This window comes from Hemitrygon akajei, chromosome 5, assembly GCF_048418815.1.
Source record: "Hemitrygon akajei chromosome 5, sHemAka1.3, whole genome shotgun sequence".
In the NCBI taxonomy this organism is placed as follows: domain Eukaryota; kingdom Metazoa; phylum Chordata; class Chondrichthyes; order Myliobatiformes; family Dasyatidae; genus Hemitrygon; species Hemitrygon akajei.
In genome coordinates, this window is record NC_133128.1 from 46,414,761 (window position 1) to 46,437,338 (window position 22,578).

The 22,578-nt window shown below is 42.3% G+C and overlaps 1 protein-coding gene across 2 annotated transcripts in view; it reads right to left on the minus strand.

Annotated features, from left to right (window-relative positions):
* Positions 1-8,803, minus strand: part of ttf2 (transcription termination factor, RNA polymerase II) — a 76,047-nt gene extending 67,244 nt beyond the window's left edge. For both annotated transcript variants that reach the window (XM_073045435.1, XM_073045434.1), the window contains exon 1: positions 8,682-8,803. In XM_073045435.1, the coding sequence (XP_072901536.1) occupies positions 8,682-8,709 (28 nt within the window). In that variant the 5' untranslated portion in view covers positions 8,710-8,803. The remainder of the gene's footprint in view (positions 1-8,681) is intronic.
* Positions 8,804-22,578: the final 13,775 nt, after the last annotated feature.

A 22,578-nucleotide genomic window follows, 5' to 3' on the forward strand; every position in this document is an offset into this window, starting at 1 on the left:
TGATGACACTCCTTCACCCACACTCACTCTAAACAAATGGCCAAACAAAAAATCCAAATCCAAAACCCAGTTGTAAGGCCTCCCACCAATACCAGGAATACTTAGTTTAATCAAAAGCCCCTTCCTCCATAGCATATCATAAGCTTTTTCCTAAGTCCAGAAACACTGCAACTACTGATTCTTTTACTGTACAGTAAAATTCTTTTCCCAGTAATACAAAGGCATCATACGTAGATTTCCCTTTACAAAACACACATTGGTAGTGACCAAGTAATTCTCTCTTCTCCAAAAGAAACATCAGCTTAATTAATATCATTTTCTCCATCAGCTTACACAGTGAAGAAGTGAAAGCAATAGGACTGTAGCTACTTAGTAGCATGGGATCCTTCCCAAATTTAACATCAGGCAACACCACAGTCCCTTTCCAGCCTCCTGGGAGCATTCCTTGCTTCCAGACCTTATTATAAAACTCAAGCATCTTCTTTAGGACTGTCCCAGACAGATGCTGGATCATATAATAGCTAACCATATCCTGTCCAGGGGCTGTAGAACTTGCACTGTTGACAGCAAATTTCAATTCAGCCAACATAAAATCATGATCCATGGCACTCTCAAACATCTCATTTCTCACAAATCTTCCCATTCCCCATCAAAGTGCATGAAGATACTCATCCCCTAAATTGTCTAGTCTATGTATCTTTGCAAATGTGTTTCCCAGTCATTCAGCCTTTTCTTTGTTTGTTGTCACCTTCCATTCTCCACTAACACTGGAATCTAGATATAACCTCAAACGCCATTCATCTTCTTTCGTATTCTCCACACCACTGTCATGCCAGTTTCCCTCCCATTTGAGGAGCAAAATACTCCCCCGCCACCCTTTTAGCATTCCTAGTAATGCTCCTTGCTATTGCTCTTTTCTTCTGAAAGTTCAGCAAAGCTTCTTTCATTAATCTACTTTTCAAAACATGAAAAGCCCATCCCTGGTCTCTGTACATTCCTGTGTCCACCAAGGAACACATTCATACCAGCTCTCCCATACACCAAAGGAATGGCTTGATGAACTACCCCACACAAACTAGAAATTATACTCTCTCAGTTTTCTTCTATGGGATCACCTTGAGACAAATGATATCTCACACTCAATGGAACATTTTCCCCAGGTTTCCCTCTTAAAACACCATTTAGACCCAGAACACAAACTCTGACAGTGAACTTTGATCCCTACAATACACAGAACTGGGAAATGATCACTCCCCACACAATCAGTCACTGTAGCCAAACTACTGAGTTGATCAAGTGGAGCAGAGATATGAGTCAAGTCCAGACAAGAGTCCCCACCTTTTGCAATAGACACTATTGTCTTTTTTCCATTATTTAAACAGATTAAGTCATTCTTTCAGAAACTCCTCTACTACTGCCCCATTAGCATCTGTAGTCTTTGTCTCACAAACCACTAAATGCATTAAAGTCACCACAAAAAATAATTATACTAGAATATTCTCCCAACATTCTCCCCAACCCTTCCATAGGCAGTTCCAGACCTAGATTACAAAAGTTCACAATTTTGATCCCACCCTACAGAAATAATACTTCAATAATTACACATTTGGCATTCTCTGGAGAAGGCAAAATTACATACAATAAACTCTCCTTCACCAAGGTGGTACAACCTCCCTCCCACAGCTGTACATCTATTATATCTCACAACCTCATACCCCCTTAACGATAAATGTGATCACAACCAAGTTTCTTGTACACAAATAACACTCGAGGGGTCACCAAAACCTGAAACATGTGCTTTAATTGCTGTCCGTTGGCAAACAGACTTCCCGCATTCCAAAAAAGAACTGTAAGTTGATTGGAGAAAATCAGTGTGTAGCACCCTGTGTACAACCACAGATTGCTTTCCAACCTGTGCTGGTCCATTGACCACAGTACATACAAAAGCAAGATAATTTATTTTTTTTTAAGAATCAATACCTCACTAGATGCTTCATTTACATAAGAACATAAGAGATAGGAGCAGGAGTAGGCCAATCGGCCCCTCAAGCCTGCTCCGCCATTCAACAAGATCATGGCTGATCCAATCTTAACTCTAGTTTTCACCGAATCCCACAAGGCAACAGTGCCAACCAACAGGGCACCATGCCACCCATTTTATTTTATTATTCATCCCGCCCAAACCCATGTGATCACCCGGGGAAAAAAAACCGAGTTGACAATTGAGGAGAAAAAATCTGGAAAATTCCTCACCGACCCATCCAAGCTATCGAAAACTGGTCCAGGAGATCACATGGCTGATCTAAACCTAGCCTCATGTCCACTTACCTGCTCGCTTACCTGATTTTTATCCAGGAAAATGTCTATCTCCGTTTTGAATTTATTGAGTGTAGTAGCTTCCACAGCTCTCTGGGGCAGTAAATTCCACAGCCCCACTACCCTCTGAGTGAAGAAATTTCTCCGCATCTCAGTCCTGGAACGGCATCCCCTTATTTTAAGATTATGCCCCCTAGTCCTAGTTTCACCCATCATTGGGAACATTCTCCCCACATCCACCCGATCAAGCCCCTTCACAATCTTATATGTTTCAATAAGATCGCCTCTCATTCTTCGGAACTCCAATGAGTAGAGTCCCAATCTACTCAACCTCTCATCATACATCAACCCACCCATCCCTGGAATTAACCTAGTGAACCTTCTCTGCACTGCCTCGAGAGCCAGTATGTCCTTTCTTAAATATGGACACCAGAACTGCACGCAGTACTCCAGGTGTGGTCTCACCAATACCCGGTACAACTGCAGTAATACCTCCCTGTTCTTATACTCCATCCCCCTAGCAATAAAAGCCAGCTTTCCATTGGCCTTCTTGACCACCTGCTGCACTTGCATACTAACTTTTTGTGTTTCCTGCACCAGGACCCCCAGATCCCTTTGCACAGAAGCACTTTCCAGTTTCTCTCCATTTAGAAAATAACTTGCTCTATTATTTTTCCTGCCAAAGTGCAAGACCTCACACTTGTCAGTATTATATTTCATCTGCCAAATGTCTGCCCAATCACTCAGCCTATCTATGTCCCCCTGCAGGGTTTCAATGTCCTCCGCACTCATTACACTCCCTCCCATCTTTGTGTCATCAGCAAACTTTGATACGTTGCACTTAGTCCCTTTCTCCAAATCATTAATATAGATTGTAAAGAGTTGGGGTCCCAACACCAACCCCTGCGGAACACCACTAGTCACCAACTGCCAGTCTGAGAATAAACCATTTATCCCAACTCTCTGTTTTCTGTTAGAAAGCCAATCCTCCACCCATGCCAGAATATTATCCCCAATCCCATGATTTTTTACTTTAAGTAATAATCTTTGGTGTGGCACCTTGTCAAATGCCTTTTGGAAGTCCAAATACACCACATCCACTGGTTCCCCTTTATCTACCCTATATGTTATGTCCTCAAAGAACTCCAACAAATTTGTCAAACATGACTTCCCTTTTGTAAAGCCATGCTGACTTTGTCCTATTAAGCTATGTTTATCCAAATGCCCTGTTACTGTTTCCTTAATTATCGATTCCAACATTTTGCCAACCACAGATGTTAGGCTAACTGGCCTATAATTCCCAGCCTTCTGTCTATTGCCCTTTTTAAATAAAGGAGTTACATTAGCATTTTTCCGATCTGCCGGGACCATTGCCGAGTCCAGCGAGTTTTGAAAAATTATCACTAATGCATCCACAATCCCGACCGCCACTTCCCTTAAGACCCTAGGATGCAAGCCATCCGGTCCAGGGGATTTATCCACCTTCAGTCCCATTAATTTATCAAGTACCATTTCCTTGGTAATTTGAATCGTAGTTAGCTTCTCTCCCCCTAGAGCCCCCTGTTTATCCAGTGTTGGGATATTTTGAGTGTCCTCTACTGTAAAAACTGATACAAAATATTTGTTCAGCGTTTCTGCCATCTCCATGTCCCCTACCATTAATTTCCCGGTCTCATCTTCTAGGGGACCAACATTTACTTCAGCCACCCTTTTTCTTTTTATGTAACTATAAAAACTCTTACTATCTGCTTTTATGTTTTTCGCCAATTTACTTTCATAATCTATCTTCCCCTTCTTAATCAATCTTTTTGTTATTTGCTGCTGATCTTTAAAAGCTTCTCGATCTTCAATCTTCCCACTAGATTTAGCTACCTTATTTAACTTTCTTTTTAGTCATATACTTTGCTTTATTTCTTTACTTAGCCATGGATAACTATTTTTTCTTTTACACCCTTTTTTCTTCAGTGGAATATATTTTTCTTGATAGTTGTAAACTAACTCCTTAAATATACACCACTGATCAAGTACCGATCTACCCTTTAATCTATTTTCCCAATCCATCTTAAGCAATTCCGCTCTCATACCATCATAGTCTCCTTTATTTAAGCTCAGTACGCTTGTTTGAGATCCAACCCTCTCATCCTCTAATTGAATATGGAATTCGACCATGTTATGGTCACTCATTCCAAGGGGATCCTTTACTAGGACATTTTTTATTAGTCCTGTCTCATTACACAGAACCAGATCTAAGACTGCTTGCCCCCTTGTTGGCTCAGTAACGTATTGTTCAAGGAACCCATCCCGAATACACTCAATAAACTCTTCTTCAAGGCTGCCGTGTCCGACTTGATTAGTCCAGTCAATATGAAAGTTAAAATCCCCCATAATTATAGCTGTTCCCTTATTACAAGCCCCAACTATTTCCTGATTTATGCTCCGACCAACTTATTTCCCCCACTCCCCACCTGTACAACCTCACTCCATGATCTTCCTCTATCCGAATCCCTGAGTCTGTTTCAACCCAACACTCAACGGAGGAATCAAATCTTCTCGCAGTTTTAGCGCAAGAAATATTATGCGCTAACTTCACCTTCTGAATTTCCCGAGTCTTTCATAAAAGAAGGCATTGTAAATAAGCAGCAGAGCACCCTCACAGTTGCAGCCTCTTGCCTCAGCACCAACTTCACAAATCCCAAATTTATGCTCACCTCCACATCGCAACTTCCCCCTGCAAGCAGCAGCAACATGTCTTGGGCCCTTTATCTCAGAAAGGATATATTGTCATTGGAGGGAGTCCAGAAGAGGTTCACAAGGATGATACCAGGAATTAAGGGGTTAACATATCAGGAGCATTTGGCAACTTTGGGCCTGTACTAACTGGAATTGAGAAGAATGCGTGGGGAAATCACTGAAACCAACCGATTGTTGAAAGGACTAGATAAGGTGGATGTGGAGAAGATGCTTCCTCCAGTGGGGGTATCCAGAATTATAGGGCATCGCCTCAAAATTGAGGGGCAACCTTTCAAAACAGAAGTAAGGAGGATTTTTTTTTTCCAGCCAGAGAGTGGTAAATACATATGTGGAATGCTCAGCCACAGACTGCGGCGGAGGCCAAGTCCGTGGGAAGTTGATAGATTCCTGAGAAGTTGCGGCATCAAGGGATATAGTGAGAGGCCAGGTGTATGGGGTTGAATAGGATCTGGGATCAGCCATGATGAAATGGCAGAGAGGACTTGGTGGACTGAATGGCCTAATTCTGCTCCTAAGTCTTATGGTCTTATATTCCAATCGTTGGCATTTAAAACACCACAATGGTGAGTCATACATTCTGACTACATAACTAACAAAGACTAAACAGGCTTTTGACGGCAGAGTAACTCCACAGAACTATCTCATTTTTTCCCTTCTCTCCAGCTCCATAATCTCTTAGCTCAAACAACTTTGCCCCTCTCGGCTTGTCCCTAATATCCTCCACAGATACACACAAAGGTACACCTGAAATTAACACCCTGAACCTTCATTTCCCACCACTAGTGTACGAACAAGTAAGAGAAAATCTGCAGGTGCTGGAAATCCAGGCAACACACACAAAATGCTGGAGGAACTCAGCAGGCGAGGCAGCATCTATGGAAAAGAATAACCAGCCGGCATTTTGGCTGAGTCCCTTCAGCAGGACTGGAGAAAAAAGAGGAGTAGATTTAAAAGGTGGGGGGAGGGGAGAGAGAAACACAAAGTGAAACCAGGAGGGGGAGGGATGAAGTAAAGAGCTGGGAAGTTGATTAGTGAATGAGATACAGGGCTGGAGAATAGGGAATCTAATACGAGAAGACAGCAGGCCATGGAAGAAAGAAAAGGGTCTAATATGTCCTCCATTGATACATAGATCAGTCCTGACGAAGGGTCTCGGCCCGGAACGTTGACTGTACTTCTTCCTATAGATGCTGCCTGGCCTGCTGCGTTCCACCAGCATTTTGTGTGTGTTGCTCCAATATGTCCACCCATTTTAATTCCACTTCCTATTCCAATATAGCAATCCATGGACTTCTCTACTGTTGTGATGAGGCCACACTCAGGTTGGAGGAACAACACCTTATATTTTGTATGGGTAGCCTCTGACCAGATGGCATGAACATCGATTTTCTCGAAATTCTGGTAATGCCACTGCCCTTCTCCTTCACCATTCCCTTTTCCTCTCTCACCTCATCTCCTTGCCTGCCTATTGCCTCTGTTACGAATGTGGAGCAACTCTGATGGGCCGAAGGGTGCAAAGTCGCCCCCTCCTTTTTGAGAATCACAAGATCACTATTATTTCGGGTCTGATACCCAGGAAATGAGAGAGATACACATCATGTCAGTAATGAGAGAGAGTTGCAGGATAACAGAAAAGGCCGTTGTTATTGACAACGCAGGAATACACAAAAAGTGGAATGTCTCCTAACAAAAGCGGAACAGAACCACTGATTACTGCTATTGTCTCTTGGAGAAGGAATTGTGTATAGAGTACTGTACTATTCATTGAAACCCCTCAGGGGGCAGCCAGAGTGGTCTGGTTGAGGGATTGCATCATCCCAACCTGATTGACATCTGAGACCCCGTGAGTGAGGATAAAAGTAGGGTCTGGGGAACACCCCTCAGACACACCAGGAGAAAACACTACGAGACCGGTGGGGGGCTTGTGTGTGTGTGTCCATCCTTGCCTGGGTGGCGAGCCCTCCACGGAACGGTCTAGCTAAAGGACGGATACGGATCAAGATCGTACAAGGAAAGTCGGCAAGTTTTTCTCTCTCTCTCTCCAACAATTGCCACACGGTGATCAGCAACGACTGCAGCCTGTATGAACTGAACTGAACTTTGTATTTCCATCAGACAATACATTATCCCCTAGACAATGATAGAACTTATTTCTTATTGATGATTATTATACCTGCACTTTTAGGTTTAGTATTGATGACGTATATTATCTGTATATTTGCATTGATATTATTTTTGTGTATTTTTACTAATAAATACTGTTAAAAATAGTATCATCAGACTTCAACGGCTACTCCTATCTTTGCTGGAAAGACACCTAGTTACGGGGTCCGTAACACCTCCCTCTGGTGCCCCCTCTTTCTTTCTCCCATGCTCTTCTGTCCTATTAGATTCCATCTTCTCCAGCCCTGTATCTCTTCCACCAATCAACTTCCCAGCTCTTCACTTCAGCCCTCCCAGTTTCACCTTTCACTTTGTGTTTCTTCCTCCCCTCCCCCCACATTTTAAATCTCCTCCTCTGTATTTTCTGGTCCTGCTGAAGGGTCTCGCCCGAAACGTCAACTGTTGACTGCTTTCAATAGGCGCTGCCTGGCTGGCTGATTACCTCTAGCATTTTGTGTGTGTTTAATATACTAACAATTTTACTTCCATCCAGAGTCTTCATTTTCAGCATATCTCTAGTTGTTTTAAATCAGCTCATGTAATCAACACTCTGCCTTTGCTAAGACTGATATCCTTCTGAACAGCCTTTGTCAATTAACCAGGTGAAGATTTTTGTGACAATTAGATATGAAAGTAATCAATATTTTGAAAACGACCTTCCTCGTCTGAACCCGCACCCCCCCCCCCGACTCATTTTCCTTTTTATTTCTTGCCGAAATCTATTCCACACTGTCACTTAACTCCCCATCTGAATTTCCCACCAGTCTCATTACATACAGGTGTTGCAAACCGCCTGTAACTCTTACTGACAGCAGCTGCAACGTCCAGAACGCCAAGTCAACTGCACAGCAAAGATTCATCAAACTGGGACGGATTTATTATGCAGGGTGACATCAAGTTAGGGGACTCTATTTTCAGAAGAATAAGTGGTGATTTTTATTTTTAAATAGAGAAAACATTTAGAAGCTCACTGAGGAGACACAGAGAATGGGTTACCGTCTCTAAAAAAAAGTCCTTTGGATTTATAGAGGTATTTCTTTAGGATTTTATTCTCTATAATGCAGCAGAGCTGAGCTGAGTCATTGATGCATTATTAGATACTGAACGGCGGACCAAACGCCAACTAGCTCCTGCACATCCAACAACATTTTAAAAATGAAAAGGTGCTTGTGCTAGGAATTGGAGGGTTTGGGTCTGAGCAACGACGAAGAAAAGAAGAACTGAAAGATGACACACATCACCGTTGCTGCGCTGGGAACCGCAGGTGGGAAGACCCCGCCACCCGGACAGTGACTGGAGCTGAACTCGGAGCAGCTTTTCATTGGCCAGGCCACATGCCAGTTAAAGTACATCACTGCCTGAAATGGGTTTAAAAACTTAGGCCAATGTCACTGAGCCGATTACCTATCCCTCCCATACTTTCAATAGCAAGTACCCGTATTTGAACATACCGTGTTCCCTGCAGAACACCTTCTCCATCTGATTCTCCAACTCCGAATCCAGACGAACAGTAGTTTCAAGCGAGCGGCCCAAGGAGTACAGTACAACGCTTACCGCCGCACGTCGTTCATGAGGGACGTCGCTCTTTCTTCCAATCAGAGGCCAGGATGCAAATGGGGCGGGAACTACATCTTGGTTGTCACTCCGGGTGACAACCACCAATCAGATTGAGAGTGAGTAGCATGGGCGGGCATACTTGGGTTGCGTCATAGAAACAGAAAAAAAAGAAGCCACTCGGCCCATCCAGTCTGCTTAGCCATTACAGTTAAATGCCGGAGGAATTCAGCAGGTCAGGCACCTATATAGAGAGGAGTCGACATTTTGGTACAAGGCCTTTATCAGAACTTGTCTCCATCTACGAATATACTAATCCCCAACCCCCATTACAGTAAAACAATTAGTTGTGATATTAATCTGTTCATAATATTATTAGCAACTTTGAGGGGGAAGTAATATTTTGAGAATTCTGATTTATACCAATTCTGTCTAGTTTATAGTTTCATTCATTAACATTAAAAATAATGTAGAATCATATCAATCACCTCAGATTAACCATAAGTAAAAACTGGGAGTTGGGATTGTTATCAATTTAAATATAAAGGAAACCCCGCATAGAGGTGTTTGTAAGTCAGATGTAATTTGATAATAAAACCATAAGATATAGGAGCAGAATTAGGCCATTTGGCCCATCTAGCCTCCCCATCATTTCATCATGGCTGATCCAATTTTCCTCAGCCCAAAACTCCTGCCTTCTCCCTGTATCTCTTCATGCCCTAACCAATCAAAGCTCTATCAACCTCTGCCTTAAATATTAATAAAGACTTGGCCTCCACAGCTGCTGGTAGCAAAGAAATCCGCAGATTCACCGCTCTCTGGCTAAAGAAATTCCTCTTCATTTCCATTCTAAAACGACGCCCCTCTATTCTGAGGCTGCATCCTATGGCCTTAGACTCTCCCACCGTAGGAAACGTTCTCTCCACATCCACTCTCTATGAAGGCCTTTCATCATTCGATGACCTCTCAAAGAGGTCATATGACAAGCCATTCAATCCTGGAATCATTTTCATGAACCTCGTTTGAACCTCTGCAGTTTCAGCATATCCTTTCTAAGATATGGGGCCCAAAACTACCCACAATACTCCATGAGGCCTCAACAGTGCTTTATGAAGTCCCAACATTACATCCTTGCTTTTATATTCTCACTCTCTTGAAATGAATGCTAACATTTCATTTGCCTTCCTCACTATAGACTCAATCTGTAAATTAACCTTCAGGGAATCCTGCACAAAGATCAATTTTTTTTTTGGTATTTTCTCTCCACTTAGAAGATAGTCAGCCCTTTCAAATCTTCTACCAAAGTGCTTGATCATACACTTCCTGACACTGTACTCCATCTGCCATTTCTTTTCCCATTATCCTAATCCATCTAAGTCAATCTACTTCCTCAAAACTACCTGCCCCTCCACCTATCTTCATATCGTCTGCAAACTTTGCAACAAAGCCATCATTTCCATCATCCAAATTGTTGACATACAGTCTGAAAATATTGGTCCCAAAACAGACTCCTGTGGAACACCACTAGTCACTGGCAGCCAGCCAGAAAAGGCTCCTTTTATTCCCATACTTTGCTTCTTGCCAATCAGCCAGTGCTTTATCCATGCTAGAATTTTTCCTGTAATACCATGAAATCATTGTTTGTTAAGTGGCCTCATGTGTGGTACCTTGTCAAAGCCCTTCTGAAAATCCAAGTACACAACATCAACTGATGCTCCTTTTTCTATTCTGCTATTATTTCTTCAAAGATCTCCAACAGATTTGTCAGGCAAAATTTTCCCTTGAGGAATCTATGTTGACTACGGTATATTTTATCATGTGTCTACAAGTACCCCGAGACCTCAACCTTGATAATCTGTTTCTCTCTCTTCTTGAAGAGTGGAGTGACATTTGCTATTTTCCACTCGTCCAAAACCATTCCAGAATCTAGTGATTCCTGAAAAATCATTATTAATGCCTTCGTGATTTCTTCAGCCATTTCTTTCAGAACCTTGAGATGAATACCATCTGGTGCAGGTGACTTATTAAAGCTTCAGACCTTTCAGTTTCCCAAGAACCTTCTCTCTAGTTATGGTAACTTCAGACACTTCATGACACCTGACTCCTGGAACTTCCACCAGACCGCTGGTATCTTCCACGGTGAAGAATGATGTAAAATACTTATTCAGTTTGTCCCTTATTTCTTTGTGCCCCATCACTATTTCTCCAGCATCATTTTCCAGTGGTCTGATATGCACTCTTGCCTCCCTTTTACACTTTGTACATCTGAAGAAACTTTTGGTGTCTTCTATAATATTATTGGCTAACTGACTTTCGTGATCCATCTTTACCTTCTCAGTGGCTATTTTAATTGCCTTCTGTTGGTTTTTAGAATTTTCCCACTCCTCTATCTTCCCATTAATTTTTCCTCTATTATGTGCCCTCTCTTTGGTTTTTATGATGGCTTTGACTTTTCTTGTTAGCCACAGTTGTGTCATCTTTCCTTTTGAATACTTCTTCCTCTTTAGGATGTATATATCCTGTGCCTTCTGAATTGCTTCCACAAATTCCAGCCATTGCTACTATGTCATCATCCCTGCCAGTGTTCCTTTCCAATCAATTCTGTTCAGCTTCTCTCTCGTGCCTCTGTAATTCTCTTTACTCCACTGTAATACATTTAGGTCGACTGTACTTATTTCCATAGACGCTGCCTGGCCTGCTGAGTTCCTCCAACATTTTGTGTGTGTTGCTCGGATTTCCAGCATCTGCAGATTTTCTCTTGTTAGCGACTGGATTACCTAACTCTCTGAACTCCCTATGTAGAACACCTATGAGGTACTTAATGAATACTTTGGTTCAGTATTCACTACGGGAAAGGATCTTGGGAGGAACAATGAATACTTTGCTTCAGTATTCACTATGGAAAAGGATCTTGGTGATTGTAGTGATGACTTACAGCAGACTGAAAGCCTTGAACATGTAGATATTAAGAAGGAGGATGTGCTGGAGCTTTTGGATAGCATCAAGTTGGATAAGTCACCGGGACCTGACGGGATGTACCCGAGGCGTCTGTGGGAAGCGAGGAAGGAGATTGCTGAGCCTCTGGCAATGATCTTTGCATCATCAATGAGGACGGGAGAGTTTCCAGCGGGTTGGAGGGTCATGGATGTTGTTCCCTTATTCAAGAGAGGGAGTAGACATAGCCCAGGAAATTATAGACCAGCAAATCTTACTTCAGTGGTTGTTAAGTTGACAGAAAAGATCCTGAGAGGCAGGATTTATGAACATTTGGAGAGGTATAATATGACTAGGAGTAGTCAGCATGGCTTTGTCAAGGTCAGGTCATGCCTTACGAACCTGATTGAATTTTTTGAGGATGTGACTAAACGCATTGATGAAGGTATAGTAGATGTAGTGTATATGGATTTCAGCAAGGCATTTGATAAGGTACCCCATGCAAGACTTATTGAGAAAGTAAGGAGGCATGGGATCCAAGGGGACATTGCTTTGTGGATCCAGAACTGGCTTGCCCACAGAAGGCAAAGAATGGTTGTAGACGGCTCATATCCTGCATGGAGGTCAGTGACCAGTGCTGTGCCTCAGGGATCTGTTCTGGGACCCCTTCTCTTCGTGATTTTTATAAATGACCTGGATGAAGAAGTGGAGGGATGGGTTAGTAAATTTGCTGATGACACAAAGGTTGGGGGTGTTGTGGATAGTGTGGAGGGCTGTCAGAGGTTTCAACGGGACATTGATAGGATGCAAAACTGGGCTGAGAAGTGGGAGATGGAGTTCAACCCAGATAAGTGTGAAATGGTTCATTTTGGTAGGTCAAATATGATGGCAAAATATAGTATTAATGGTAAGACTCTTGGCAGTGTAGAGGATCAGAGGGATCTTGGGGTCTGAGTCCATAGGACACTCAAAGCTACTGCACAGGTTGACTCTGTGGTTAAGAAAGCATACGGTGCATTGGCCTTCATCAATCATGGAATTGAGTTTAGGAGCCGAGAGGTAATGTTGCAGCTACATAGGACCCTAGTCAGACCCCACTTGGAGTATTGTGCTCAGTTCTGTTTGCCTCACTACAGGAAGGATGTGGAAACCGTAGAAAGGGTGCAGAGGAGATTTACAAGGATGTTGCCTGGATTGGGGAGCATACCTTCTGAGAATAGTTTGAGTGAACTCGGCCTTTTCTCCTTGGAACGGCGGAGGATGAGAGGTGACCTGATACAAGTATATAAGATCATGAGAGGCATTGATCGTGTGGATAGTCAGAGGCTTTTTCCCCAGGGCTGAAATGGCTAGCACGAGAGAGCACAGTTTTAAGGTGCTTGGAAGTAGGTACAGAGGAGATGTCAGGGGTAAGTTTTTTTTACACACAGAGCGGTGAGTGCGTGGAATGGGCTGCCGGTGACGGTAGTGGAGGCGGATACGATAGGGTCTTTTAAGAGACTTTTGGATAGGTACATGGATAGGTAAATAGAGGGCTATGGGTAACCCTTGGTAATTTCTAAGGTAAGCACATATTCGGCACAGCTTTGTGGGCCGAAGGGCCTGTATTGTGCTGTAGGTTTTTCTGTGTTTGTGTGTTAGAACCTTGTCCCTCATCCTACCCGTTTCACTGGTACCTACATGGCCCACAAGTTCTGGCTGTTCGGCCTCCCACTTAAGAATGCTGAGGACTCAATGCGAGACATCATAGGCCCAGGCACTCAGGAGGCAACATGCTGTCTGGGAATCTAGTTCTCCCCCATAGAACCTTCTGTCAGTTCCCCTAGCTAACAAATCCCCTTTCATCACAGTGTGTCTACTCTCCCCCACAGCCACCCCTCCTTTCTGAGTCACAGGGGCAGGCTCAGTGCCAGAGACCCCAACACTGTGACTTTGCTCTGTTAGGCCATTTCACACCCCCACCCACCGACAGTATTGTTGAGGGGGAATGGCCACAGTGGTACCCTGCACTGGCTCCTTAACCTCTTTCCACTTCCTGACTGACACCCAGTTTTCTGTGTCCTTTATCTTGGATGTAACTACCTCTCTGTCGGATCTATCACCCCTTCAGCCTGCCAAATAATCAGAGTTCATCCAGTTCCAGCTCCAACTCCGTAGTGCAGATGCTGAAGCTGGATGCACTTCTCACAGTTGTAGTCGTGAGGGACGCTAGGGGTCTCCCTGCCTTCCCACATCCCCCGAGAGGAGCATTGAACTGTCCTGTCTAGCATCTCAACTGTCCTAGCTGAGCAGATATAAAGATAGGAAAGAAAATAAAAACTTAACTTCGAGGTCTACTTTTCTTTTGCTTCCTCTGACCGAAGCTTCCCTTTGCAGAAGCCTCAAGATCACCACTCTGACTCTGTCCACTCAGATAATAGCCGCTGACACGATGGCCGCTGCACTTCCCCCGCCTTCCTTTAACTTGCTCTTGCTAATCAATCCCAAGCGCTGACTGTCGCTGGTCAAAACTCTTTTCAATCTAGTGACTCGCTGCTGCCTTTTATCCTCGAGCAGTGGACCGGATTGAAGTCCCTTCTTCTCAAGACTTCCACTGTCTGGATTGGCTGCTGGTCAAAACCCGTTTTCCAGATGAGGGAGGCACGGTAGCATTATGGTTAGGACAATGCTTTACGTTACAGACGACCTAGGTTCATTTCCCACTGCTGCCTATAAGGAGTTTGTATGCTCTCCCCATGACCTTGTGGGTTTTCTCTGGGTGCACTGGTTTCCTCCCACAATCCAAAGACGTACCGGTTGGTAGGTTAATTGGTTGTTGTAATGGTCATGTGATTAGGTCAAGGTTAAATTGGGTGTTGCTGGGTGCTGTCGCTCCGAGGGATGGAAGGGCAGCTCCACACTGTATCTCAATAACTAAAAATGCTTCCACTTTGAGGTATAAGTTAGATCTGATTTCATAAGTATTGTTAGTATATGCATTAAAGAATTTGTAGAAAATCCTCAAGTTCAAAGGAAATTTATTATCAAAGTAGATATATGTCACCGCATGGTGGTTGTCCATTGTATCCAACAATGACCGGAGACCTGTGTGGGGGGGTTTTGAAAGTGGAAAAGCCACTGCACTGGGGCATCTCACTCTCCTGACCTGGGGTCTTCCTCAGTTGCAATAGATGACCATGACTTCTCCAGTGCCTTGCCATGCCCTTTGCTCTCAATGAAGGATTGCAGAACCGCCTTCTTGGCCGTTGGATCTCACTGTTAATCCCATCGACCCCGTCCGCCAGAAGTGACTTAACATGCTAGGACAGCCATGTCCCTATCTCACCGGCATACGAGGCCCTGCTGGCTACTGTCATCTGGGTTAGCCCATCTGTCGAAGCGGTGTACCGGGATGTAGTCACTGTTGCAGCTACTTGGAGCCACAGGTGAGAGCTGAGTGTCTGGTGGGACTCAAAGGTGAGTGAGCTGCTCCACAACGGATATGACAAGGCCCTTCACTACTACCTGTCCCTGGACACCCCATAGACCCCATGTTACCATATACTACTCTGAGATTTCATTTTCCTGTGTGCATTCACAGTAAAAACAAAGAAACACAATAGAATCAATAAAAATATACACACAAAGTTGGACAAATAACCAATGAGCAAAAGAAAACACATTGTGCAAATACAGAAATAAAAACAAAATAATAATAATAGTTAAATAAATGATAAATAATATTGAGAATATGAGTTGCATTGTCCATGTATTGAATTGAATTGACTTTATTACTAACATCCTTCAAATACAAGGGGAGTAAAAATCTTTACGTTGTGTCTCCGTCTAAATGTGCAATTCATAGTTATTTATAATAAATAATATGTACAACAGGACAGTCAATATAAGTAGAAATACAGTTGTGTCAGCATGAGTTAAGCAGTCTGATGGTCTGGTGGAAGAAGGTGTCCCAGAGTTTGTTGGTCCTGGCTTTTATGCTGTGGTTCTGTTTCCCAGATGGTAACAGCTGGAACAGTTTGTGGTTGGGGTGACTTGGGTCCCCAATGATCCTTCAGGCCCTTTTTACACACCGGTCTTTGTAAATGTCCTGAATAGTGGGAAGTTCACATCTACAGCTGTGCTGGGCTGTCCACACCACTCTCTGCAGGGTCCTACGATTGAGGGAAGTACTGTTCTAATATCAAGCAGTGATTCAGTGAATCAGGATACTCTCAATTGTGCCCCTATAGAAAGTCCTTAGGATTTGGGGGCTCACATCAAACTTCAACCGTTTGAGGTGAAAGAGGTGCTGTTGTGCCTTTTTCATCACACAGTCAGTATGTACAGACCACGTGAGATCCTTGGTGATGTTTATGCTGAGGAACTTAAAGCTGTTCACCCTCTCAACCCCAGATCCATTGATGTCAATAGGGCTAGCCTGTCTCCATTCCTCTTGTAGTCCACAACCAGCTCCTTTGTTTTTACAACATTGAAAGAGAGGTTGTTTTTGTGTCAGGGTGATGACTTCCTCTCTGTAGGCTGCCTCATTATTATTTGCGATTAGACCAATCAGTGTAGTGTCATCAGCAAATTTAATAAGCAGATTGGAGCTGTGGGTGGTGACATTGTCATAGGTATACAAAGAATAAAGGAGGGGGCTTAGTACACAGCCCTGAGGGGCACCTGTGTTGAGGGTCAGAGGGGCAGAGATGAGGGAACCCACTCTTACCACCTACCGCCGATCTGACAGGAGGTCCAGGATCCAGCTACACAAGGCAGAGTAAGGCTGAGATTTCTGAGCTTCTTGTCAAGCCTGGAGGGGATTATGGTGTTGAAAGTGAGTCCATAGTTTATGGAATCAGTTAAGTGAAGTTATCCATTCTGGCTGAGAAGAATGGATGGTTGAGGGGTAATAACTGTTCTTTTATCTGGTGGTGTGGAACCTAAGGCTCCTGTACCTCCTTCCTGATAGCAGCAGTAAGAGGAGAGCATGACCTAAAATGATGGGGTCCATGATTTCTAGTGACATGCTCCTTATAAATGTGCTCTATGGTAAGGAGGGCTTTACCTGTGCTGTATCCACTACCTTTTGTCAGCTTTTCAGTTCAAGGGCATTAGTGCTTCCATATCAGGCCATGATGCAAGCGGTCAGTACACTCTGCACCGTGCATCTAAAGAAGTTTGTCAAAGCTTTAGATAACATGACAAATCTTCGCAAACTTCTAAGAGAGTAGAATGCTGCTTTACCTTCTTTGTAAAGGCAATTGCGTGCTGGACCCAGGATAGATTCTCTGAAATGATAATGCCAAGGAATTTAAAGTTCCTGACTCTATCCACCTCTAATCCCCTGATGAGGATCAACTCATGGACTTCCAGCATCCTCCTCTTGTAGTCAATAGTCAGCTCTTTGGTTTTGCAGATATTGATTGAGAGGTTAACACAAAGTGCACTGCAGATGATGTGGTCAAATCAAGACGTACAAAAAAGCTGGATGAACTCAGCAGGTCAGGCAGCATCCGTTGAAAGAAGCAGTCAATGTTTCGGGTTGAGACCCTTCATCAGGTCTTGACCCGAAACGTTGACTGCTTCTTTCAACGGATGCTGCCCGACTTGCTGAGTTCATCCAGCTTTTTTGTACGTCTTGATTGAGAGGTTGTTGTTGTGGCACCTTTCAGCCAGATTGCTGATTTGTCACCACCTTTGATTCAGACAGCAACAGTCGTGTTGACAGCAAACTTAAATATGCAATTGGAGCTGTATGTAGCCTTACTGTCATAAATTTAATGTGAGTAGAGCAAGGGGATAAGCACACAGTTTATGGTGCCCCTCTGCTGATGTCGTTGCCAATCCAAACTAATTGGGTCTGTTGTTTATAAATAAAAAATGAAAAACTAAACACTACCATAAATACATACCATTTCTATGAGATTTGACAAAAAACTAACAACGTTTTAAACTTCCATTTGTTAGTGTTGGAAAAGAAACACAAGAAAAAAGGAGTAGGATTAGGCCATCGAACCCCTTACACCAGCTCCACCCATTCGCATGATAATGGTTTCAGTCCCCAATTTCACAACCTTTCTATGATTTATCTACCTCTCCTTTAAATACTTCTAATGATCTGGCGTCCATAACCCTCTAGAGTAGAGAATTTGGGAGATTCGCCATCCTCTGCAACTCTATATACTAATATTTTCAATGACATCCCTCACTTCTAAATAATTCTCTTCAAAATAGACACAAATAGCCCTTATCTCATAAATGTCAAGCATACACAAATGGCAGCAATTTCCATTCAAAATATAACAGCTAGGCCAGATTTAGTTATTTTATACATTTCAGTCCAAATTTGCTCATTAATCTGAAGAGAAACTGACTTACAGTACCTTTTAGGTAGTATATATATATATCAGACTGCAGCTCTGTGATAGCTTAACAAGTTGACAACTTTGTTCCTACTGAACACAAGCAAAATTTGCTATTGCTTAATATCGGGAGAAAGCAATTACAAATTGATCAACTGTTTATTTTTCTGAAACAAGAGTTTTTCCAAATTGAAATCAAAGCAGTTAAGTTTGGTTCCAAGCTGTTTCACAAGGACTCACGAGTGCAGATCTTCTCCATTAGATGGCAGCCTTTTCCTCAATTTAAAGAGATGTCCCTCATCTGAAAACTTTGTACTTGCAGTAAATCGGAGGTTTGACGAGAACAAGGATAACATCCCAGGTAGTATTATCAAGAATGATTAAATTATTGTCATCAAAGTGAACTTGAAAAGTATTGGTTTGAGAAAGGCCTGAGTTAACAGCAATAATCTCTATGATAGGTTGTGGAATCTGGACATTGAACCCATGAACACTACCTCATTATTTTTTTATTTATATATAATTCACACTTTTTTCCTATTATTATGTATTGCATTGTACTGCTGCCGCCAAGACAATAAATTTCACAATTTGTGCCGGTGATATTAAACCTGACTCTGATTGTGTTGTGAACAAGTTCCAGAATACTGGGGCGGAGAGATTTTTAAATGTTATATGAACAATCCTGGGATGTAGTTTCATTGAAATTGTAGCTACTAGGAGCACCGAGTTAGTTCAGGAATCAGGAAACTTGGATCTTTGTTTTTAATGGCGGACATTAGAGGCATTTGAATCTGGAGAAAGTAGTTCCAAAAATGAAGCAAGCGAATGGTAGTTTGGAATGTCGGGGGACTAAAGGCTAAAGCACAGTTACCATCTGGCAGCATTGTGAGATTGGTCATCAGTGATGATGTAGATAAGCTAAGAGGCCCAATCTAATCATTTAGGGTCTAATTTCCACGATGTTTCTCCTTACAGCCTCCTCGTGATTTATCTACAACTTCTGTCTGGCACCCACTAGTCAATAACTCTTTTGGTTTTTGATTAAAAAGCATTTCCACATTACACTTTGAAAGGCAAGGCCGTGCTTCCTGATCTCCAGAGGTCTGCAACAGCCTGCTTGTACAAGTGCTGCATCTTGATATCATTCTCTTTGAATGGCTGAAAGAGCACAACTGTTATTTTGCTTCCTTTAATTTTTGGCAACTAATTGCCAGTACTAATCTTTGAGAAGATGCCAAATTTCTTTTGAAACTGGATTGGTTCTGTAGGACGTTACTGTCACTTCAATACTCATCCTACTTGTCAAAGTTCAAAGTAAATTAGAGTTCATACATGTCACCAGATACAACCCTGAGATTTTCTTTTCTTGTGTGCATACTCAGCAAATCTATAGAACAGTAACTGTAACAGGATCAATGAAAGAGCAAGAGCATAGAAGACAAAAATTACGCAAATATAAATAAATAACAAGAGCATGAGATAGCTAGATAACAAGTCCTTAAAGTAAGATTATCGGTTGTGGGAACACCAGGAATAGAATGTAGTTACTCTCTTTTGTTCAAGAGCCTAATCGTTAAGGGGTAGTAACTGTTCTTGAAACTGGTGGTGTGTATCCTAAGGCAACTTCTACCTGATGGCAGCAGCGAGAAAAGAGAATGGTCTGGGTGGTGAGGGCCTTCAATGATGGCTGCTGCTTTTCTATGGCAATATTTCATGGAGATGTGCTCAATGGTTGGGAGGGCCTTATCCATGATGTACTGGTCTGAATCCAATACCTCTTGTGGGATTTTCCATTCAAAGGCATTGGTGTTCGTAATGCAGTCAGTCAATACACTTTCCACCACACGTCTATAAAAGCTTGTCAAGGTTTTCGATGGCATGCCAAATCTCCGCAGATTTCTAAGGGTATAGAGGCACTGTTGTGCTTCCTTTGCTATTACGTTTATATGACAAGTCCTCTGAGATAGTGACACCCAGAAATTTAAAATTACTGACTTTCTACACCTCTGACCCTCCGATGATTACTGGCTCATGGACATTTGGTTTCCCTCTCCTGGAGTCTACAATTAGTTATTTGGTGTTGCTGACACTGAGTGAGAGGTTGTTGTTAAGACACCACTCAGTCAAGTTTTCAATCTCCCTCCTGTATGCTGATTCATCACCACCTCTGATACGGCCCACAACAGTGGTGTCATCAGCAAATTTGAATATGGTGTTGGAGCTGTACTTAGCCACACAGACATAAATGTCTGCAGATGATTTGATCTTAAAATCAAAGTAATTCACTTGATTGAATTTTGGAATGGATAAATTGTTATAAATGGAGATATTGAGTAATATTGGTCTGAAATTGATGGTATTTAGTCCAAGAACTGATCTCAATGAGCATACAAGATTCTGAGACGGACTGACAGTATTGATGCTGAATTACTATTTTTTAAGCTCAGTGGTCTTGAAATAGGTAGTGTTATTCTGAGGATGAGGTGTCAGCTAGTTACTACTAAAGTGAAGAAAAATCCTTACTCTGGTGGAATCCAGGATTGAAGAGTATTGCAATTATCAGTCTTTGCAATACTTTCAGGCTTTAGGTAAGTATAATTGAGCACAAAGTTGGTGGGAACTCTCCAGAATTCTTGATCCCAGGGTGTTGTAGAGGCTGGATCAGTGGAGCAAGGTATTTTAAAAGGCCACCTTAAATTTCTGAAAAATTGAAGACAATGTGGAACTGATACAGAGGAGAAGCTGAGGCCTGAACAGAGCAGTAATGATTGTACTGAATGCCAGCACAGGTTTGAAGGGCCAAGTGGTCTCCTCCTTCTCCTTTTCCCTTGCATCTTGTTTCATGTGCTTAAGATATAAAGTTCAGTGATCTGCTATTGTCTAACTGAACGGGGAAAATGCTGAATAGGGTACATGGCTTATTTTGCTTTTTTCAAAGATAAAACCAATGTCAAATCCAATCTTGTTGCCACTTAATATTTAAACTTGAGATCCCCGATCAATAGGAGTTACTGGATTATGAGTTCCTGTGTTGATTTCCTTTGTCAGCTTGTCTGGACATGTCAAGAAAATTGATGGTATTTTAATATGTGTTCAGGTTAAGATCAATTAACTTAGAATAGAGCTGACATGATGCAGAGCTGGCACATTTAACATGGTTGTTTATTCCGGATATATTGCTGCCTGAGAAACTATTGGGGGTGAATTAACAGAGAAATAAATGGTTATCTTGAAGAAGACATCAACTTTATTTCTTTCCATAGATGCTGCCTGACCTGCTGAGTTTCTCCAGCATTTTGTGTGTGTTGCTCAGGATTTACAGCATCTGCAGAATCTTTTGTATCTCTCAATGTATTATCTTTTTGTTTAGTTCTAACAGTTTTATCATTTTTAATGTTACATCATTATCCTGTTATTACTCTGAATGTAATGTTATACAATATTCTGGAGAGATGAAGATTACAGGAACAGATGACCCCTCTGAGTTCCCCATATGGACATTTGTGTTTGATCTCATTTTCACTGACTCCCACAGTGAGATAGCTCTCATACAGCTCTGTTTGAAATCTTCATAAAAATCTCAAATTTGCTAACCTTTTTTCATCTCTGTCCAATAAAAATAACAGTTATTCTTAAGTCCTGTCGCGATGAAAAGCATCACACATTTTGCAAACATGCAGGTTAGAAATTCTAGAAAAGGATAGCCTAATTCCCTTGGTTCTTTTCCTGTAATGAAAAGGTAAAATGCAATACCTGTAGAATACAGCATTCAGGCAAAAATGTTTAAGAAATTTACATTTGTTTTTGTTTAATAACCAGACATCAAATAATTTACTCAAAGACAAAACATAGCAGCTCCATTTATCATTACAATTTCTCCATTTATAGCAGCTAGAGTAGTTAAGATGGCACCGATAAGTGGCAAAGCTTTGTGTGCAGCTCAGATGAAAATGATCATTTATTCCCATTTAGCTAAAATCCACATTCACACCCACAAGTACTTCCATAAGCGACATCATTTTAGACATTTTAAAAAAGTCTATAGATCTTCATAAATCAGTGAATCCTGAATGCAGACTCAGGTGGCAAGTGCATTTCCCCTTTGAGAAAATGGAAGTGGGGATGGTGTGTCGGGGTCTATAGGAATGATTGAGATCCAGAGGCCTTAGTCTCCTGTTCCTGACTGTTCTGCTGGTGAATGTACAATCTCTGGACTTTGGAGCAAGGTTGATGTATCTGAGGGACTTCAGGGATTGCTGTGTACTTTGCTTCACGGAAACATGGCTATACCCCACCATTTCAGATGCAGCACTGCAGCCCGATGGCTTCACCATTCTCCACAAAGACAGGATAGCTCAGTCTTTTAAAGGCAGAGGAGGTGAAGTATGCTTTATGATTCACTCATCATGGTGCACAGATGTAGCAGATCTGTCTCAGTTCTGCTCACTCCACCTAGAAGATCTAATGGTTAAATGTCATCCATTTTATTTGCTGAAGGAGTTTTCCACCATCA